Raw genomic sequence first — 6,000 nt, forward strand, 5'->3', positions numbered from 1 at the left:
GTTAGCCAGGATATGCTCAGGCTTGGTTTGGGTTTAGGCCAGGCATTCACAGCCAGTGCTTTGGGGGCACTAATTTGCATTCCAGATGCTTCTCTCGGTCTCTTTCTCTCTCGCCTTTGCTTTTTTCCTAGGGCATCAAAGTTCATTTGCTGCCTGATTTGTCCCAGTGCTGACCACTCAGCCAGGCTCTTGCGCAGCAGATCCTAGCTGCAAGTCCCCAAATGAGGGTAGAATAGACAACAGTTGTTTTTAATCCTTGCTTGCTAGCAGCTTCATATTAATTCTTCATTCACTCTCAAAACCTCACCTCACCGGCTCTGGTGTCTGTAATTAGCTGCTCTGAACACACTGCTGTTCACATTGATCTATGGGGTTATGTTTGGCCGAGGGCCTCCATGAGGGCTAGGTATCCTACTTAGAGAGACTTTTCCTGGTAGGAAGCTCCTGAGGGCAGAGAGGACACCAAGAAACCAGCGGCTCAAAGCTGGTTTTGCCAGAGGTTCCTGTAGTGATTTCTCTCATCCTTGGCACCATGTTTCCAGGAGGGAGATCCCACTCACCTACCTCTGTCTCCTCAAGGTTGTGCAGTGCCAGGTGGTCTCAACAGAGAGAGAAACAAGTTATTTCACTCCTTATCTTGGGTTGTGGTGTGCATCCCAAACTGGATACCACCGGGGAAGGGAATTGGATACACCCTCCCTGTCCCTCATCTAGTTTTCTCAGCTAGCCTTTGTGCTAACACTGAATATTTCCAGGCAATAACATGCCCCTCTTTCTTCGCTTCACTAAATTATACACATATTTCATTCTTTTAACCTTTTCTTGTAAGTCAGCCACTCAGAATCTAAACATTTCATCATCTTTATTATGCATCTCTGAACTCCCTGTGATGTATCTCTTGCTTTCTGACAGCCGGGAGCTTGACAGGGGTACTTCCAGGCCCTTGTCCTTCACACAGTGCCCCCAAGGTTGATGCACCAAGAATGAAGCATTTCAGGGGATCACGTAGAAGGGAGATTATATAGGAAAGTCTCTTTTCCTGTCTTTTCCCCTGACTTCTCGCTGCTGCCTCTCAGAAGGGCATACTCAGACAGGAATGTAGCATCCCAAGCGCCAACAGACTATGGACATATAAGTAAGGGTTATTATTGCCTCTCTGCTCTCAGGTGTAATATGTCTGTGTATGGAGACTAGAAACACTGATGAGCAACAGCATGACTAGAGTTGTGATTATTTTTTGGTTCGCCAGCTGAATTGGAAAAAAAAAAGGAAGAATGTTTCAGGTCAGCCCTGAGTGAATGTTTAAAAATGTTTTTTCACTGGAACAAAAAAGGAAAAAAAGTAATCTGAGGAGATTATTGAAAAGATGCTGCAGGAAGACCCACTGGGATGGTTTCATTTGCGGATGGAGGGTAGGGGGCTATGACACTGTTTTCAAAGTGAGAACTGGAAATGCTTTAAGATTTCTTGGCTATGGTTTTGGTTTAATGGCAGGTGAAAGCTTTTGGGAATTCCTTTGTTTGAAAGAACTTGAAGTGGGTCTTGATTCACAGGGTCTTTGCGTCCCTCTGAAAACATGGGGCTGGGCTGAAACAGGCAGTGTGGCACAGTCAGTGCCACCCAGTGCTAGCAAAGAATAGCTGCTTGCTCCAAGGCTGCTTTCAGGACAAGTGGCATCTGAGGACACAGGTTTATCTTTCTGCAGCTGATGGCCAGGGCCAGGGCCAGGGCAGGGAGAGGGCTGTAAGCTGCATAGCATATGTCAGGTGTTAGTGGTGAACAGGGAGAGACAAACATGTGTCATGGGCTCTCCAGTTCAAGTGGGATGTAGAGAAACTGGTGTGGGTCCAACAGAGGGGCATCAGAATGGTCAAGGGCCAGGAGCAGAAGTCATGGGGAAGAGAGGTTGAGGGAACTGGACTTGCTCAGTCTGGCAAAGAGGAGGCTGTTATCAGCCCTTGGCCCCCAACAGTTTGAAGGGCAATTTCAAAGATAATGGAGCCAAAATCTCATCAATTAGTATTAGACAATGTAATAGGGAACAGCAGCCACAACTGGTAGCACTGGAGGTTCATATCGGACATTAGGAAAAGTTGATTTTGTCAGGGGATTTCAAAACTTGGCCAGGCAACACCATGCTGCCCTAATGTAGAGCTGGAGACAGCTTCAAGCTGGAGGTTGGATGGGATGCCTCTGGAGGTCCCTTGCAGCTAGCATTTCTGCCACACCCTTCTTGTGCCACCCCAGCCATGCTACAGACTGCTTCTTCCTCTTACTGTCCTCTTTGTCTTCATCTGCATCTGTGTCCTCCCCTGGATAGCCCAGACGGATGAAACATTGCCAGTGACATTTGCCCATCAATCCTGGAGAAAGCTGGATCCCTCCAGAGGTTACCTCTGGGGCTCTGCAGGCTGTCCCTGGGCTGGCTGGGGCATACAGCTGTGGCTTGAGGCTGAGCCCCAGAGCTATGCTGGGGGGCAGGCCAGCAGGCAGGGTTGCCTGCCTGCCCCCGCATGCCAGCACCCGGTTTCTTTCTTACAGGCTCCTTGAACCTGCTGGTCCGTGTGCGGAACAAGCGAGCCATCGACACCCAGGTCTGGTCACTCAGTGGGAACCGGGGGAACATGTGGCAGCAAGCACACGTGCCCATCAACCCACCCGGACCCTTCCAGGTAAGTCAGGTCCACAGCCAAGGAGCCACCTGCCACCTGTCCTGTCCATGTGCCATGGGCTGTAGGAGACTTCCCAGCAGACATCTGCCTCCACGGCACAGGGGCTGGTCAGGCACAGGGAGGGCACTGGGAACTCTCTACCCCCCAGGGTCACTGGGGCAAGGCAAGAGCTTGGTAGATGCACAGAAATCAAATCCACTTCTCTCTGAATCCATCCAACGTTATGTGCAAGCATCAGTTTGGCACTATAAATTTTCTGATTATTGCTGGTCTGGAAACTGCTTGTCGAAGAGCTCCTTCTGGTACCAGGTCTGTGTGACAGGTCTCTTGGTGTTGAGCAGTTGGGGGGTGCTGGCCTGCTGGTGTAAACTGACTTTGAGTGCTAGAAGTTTCTTCTAGCTGTGCTGCAAGAGCCCACCCCCACTGTCCCCCTGGTTTAGGACTGTAGGACAGCTTGTGAATATGAACAGGGCACTCTATCTGCTCATTGAGTTGTTTATGTGTACCCAGGAAGTGGGCTGCTTTGTTACTGGATGTTTTATTGCTGATGGTTTTGCCCAACATGCTACTTTGCTGTTGTAGGGTTGTTTGTGAGAGCTGGGTCTGTGCAGGCTGGTAAGTTGTGGCACTGTAGCAAAATGCTCAGCATGCTTTTGGGTGCTTTACAATAATAAATAAGAATTTAGTTACTCTTGCAAGCACTGTTCAGTATTGGTTGGCTTGTTAGTGCAGCACACTTAATAAAGTGGAGCTCTATATACTCATTTATTACTCTACAGATGCTCAGCACATGGGGTTGGTCCCGTAAGCAGTGGGGTCTGGCTCTCCAGATCCTATGAGTACTGGAGAAACAGGGAGGAATCATTGACTTGGGGACCTGAGAAGATCTGGTGTGTGCCCTGCTCACCTCTGCAGAGCCCCACAGCGCGGGAAGGGTCCTCCACAACTGCAGCCTCACACTGGGCTCTGTCCCATGCTCTGCTTGCAGATCATCTTCGAAGGTGTCCGGGGCACGAGCTACGAGGGAGACATTGCCATTGATGACGTCACTCTGAAAAAGGGGGACTGTCCAAGGAAGCCAATTGGACCAAATAAGGGTGAGAGTATGCATGCTTCAGAGGAAAACAAGTTGGTGGCAGTGCATACACGAATGCTTGTGCTAGGGACACGCAGCTAATTTCAGAGCACATTGACATGTTGGTGGGACTCAAGAAGATGGTTGGCTCCATCAGCAGAAGTCAGCAGAGAGGCTGTCAGACTTTTGAACTTGTTCTTTACAGCCATGAGTTAGCAAGAGCTTAGAGGAACAACCAGATCCTGTAGGGACTGTGCTGCCAGACACCAGTGTGTTGAAGTCTGCACCAGTATGTTGAGTTGGGGGTGTCATCCCCAAGCAGCTAAAGGCTTCTGCAATATCTAATTTCCTGGAAACCCTAGGTATGGGAGCTTTGGAAAGGGAAAGACCTTCTTCAGGCTCTAATGGCCTCTGCAGCATTAAGTCCGTTCTTCTCCAGGAAAAAAAAAAAATCTGCCTTTTGGGGCATGGAACCAGGGACAGCTGAGCTTCTTCCCATTGACCTCTGAGCAGAGAGTCACAGGCAGACAGGGTATTGCACATTCAGGATGGAAGCAAGCTACCCGAGCTGCATATCACCTCCCTCCTGATCCTGACAGTGAGTTCTTGAGCTAAATCCCACCAGCCCCTTTCCAGTCCATCCACATCACCCTGGTGTCAGCATTTGCAGAAATGGAGACAACCTCATGCTCACTGAGGTGCACCGTAGGTTGAAGCCATAGCAAGTTGCATAAGCAGTAAGTAGGCATTAGTCCTTGGGTGGGAATCACTGGTGTGCCTCATGCCTTAGTCCTGCCTGTGCCCTCGATAACATACCTCAGGTGGGCAGGAGAGCAGATGTTCAGAGGATGCAAACTAGAACCAGACAGGCACTTGCGAGCAAGGTTCAATTTGTCTTATTTATTTTTGAAGGAAAAAAACCTTGTTGAGGAAGAGTCACTTTTAGCAATTTTTTTAACTCCAAAGGTGAAGGGGGAAACAAAACATAAAAAAAGTCAGAACACCCTAAAAATTTCAAAATTTCAGGTGCAGTTAAAGGTCTGTTTCAGGCTAGGATGGCCAAGGTGTAACCAAACCACAAGCAGAACCTCTTGTTTGACTCAAGTTGGATCTTCTGGGGAAGAAAGGAAGGTTGAATTGCAAAAGTAACTAAGATTCAACCTTTTCTCCCAAGTTAGAAAAGAAATAATTTGGGGAAGCCTTGAGAATGTCCAAGGAAAGCTAGAAAGATCTTCCAATAAATCTGGGAGGTGCTTTGTGGTTTGGGGTGGGAGGAGAGGCTAAGACACTGACTTGTTCGATGAGGTCTGGATCTGCCCCGTCACTAATTCTTTTTCTCTCTTCTCCGCTGGCAGCGGTTGCTCTTCCAGGAAGCGGTGTCCCAGCCCTGCATAGCCCTCGTCTTTGTGGCCCATTGACTTTCTTCCTTTACGTGCTGCTCAGATGATGGCAAGCGAGCCCTCCTGTCTTCGGACTGAGACATTCCTGCTCCTTCCCTACTCAGCCACCTCTGCTCCTCTTCCTCCCCTCCTCACTGGCACACCAAAGTGTCCATATGTTACCAAAGACTGACAGGCATGACCACGCAAAGGGATCTGGTTCAGAACTGGAGCACTCCTTGAGAAAGTCATAATGTCTAGAACAAAATTTAAAAATAAAGACAAAAATTTTTTAAAAGCACGTGCACGAGAGAGTGAGAGAGACAGAGAGGAAGGAAGGAAAGAAACAGAAACATACAGAAAAGAAGGAATGAAAGACAAAAAATAGGAATGAAGAAATGTGAAGAGCAAATGAAGGAGGAAAAAACCACCCCCATGTTTCCTTGGGAATGTCGGACAGGGCTTCCTCAGGGAAGTGGGAACTTGTTTTAAACAAACAAACAAAAATATATTAAAGCACAAATTTCTACCGGAACAGTTACCTTCTTTACTGCAGAGCCCACAGCTTAGTGGATGATATACCGCAGTACTCCCCTTGTGTCCCCATGCTTTCCTGCTGGCTGGGGCAGCCCTGCTCCAGCTGCAGCTCCCTGCAGTAATGTCATCCTCGACCGTGGGGCAGTAGCCGCCCTGCATGCCAGTGGCTGGAGCACCTTGCCTCGTGCCGCATGTGCTTCAGTGTCTCCATCCATCCACATCTTCCAGGCTCTCATGTATTTAATTGCCCCCTGTGTGGTTTGCTTTGGCCTCTCCCCACCGCTCTGTGCTTCTCACCCACCAGCCTGAAGAAGATGGAGCAGGAATGGACCCATCA

The 6,000-nt window shown here is 48.9% G+C and overlaps 1 protein-coding gene across 1 annotated transcript in view; it reads left to right on the forward strand.

Moving 5' to 3' along the window:
* The window catches only part of MDGA1 (MAM domain containing glycosylphosphatidylinositol anchor 1), a 144,332-nt gene extending 138,695 nt beyond the window's left edge, over positions 1 to 5,637 (forward strand). Inside the window, exons 15-17 of the mRNA XM_075042038.1 lie at positions 2,542 to 2,672; positions 3,661 to 3,769; positions 5,103 to 5,637. Coding sequence (XP_074898139.1) covers positions 2,542 to 2,672; positions 3,661 to 3,769; positions 5,103 to 5,194 — 332 coding nt within the window. The 3' untranslated portion in view covers positions 5,195 to 5,637. The remainder of the gene's footprint in view (positions 1 to 2,541; positions 2,673 to 3,660; positions 3,770 to 5,102) is intronic.
* The last annotated feature ends 363 nt before the right edge of the window (positions 5,638 to 6,000 follow it).

Source organism: Buteo buteo, chromosome 12 (assembly GCF_964188355.1).
Source record: "Buteo buteo chromosome 12, bButBut1.hap1.1, whole genome shotgun sequence".
NCBI lineage: Eukaryota > Metazoa > Chordata > Aves > Accipitriformes > Accipitridae > Buteo > Buteo buteo.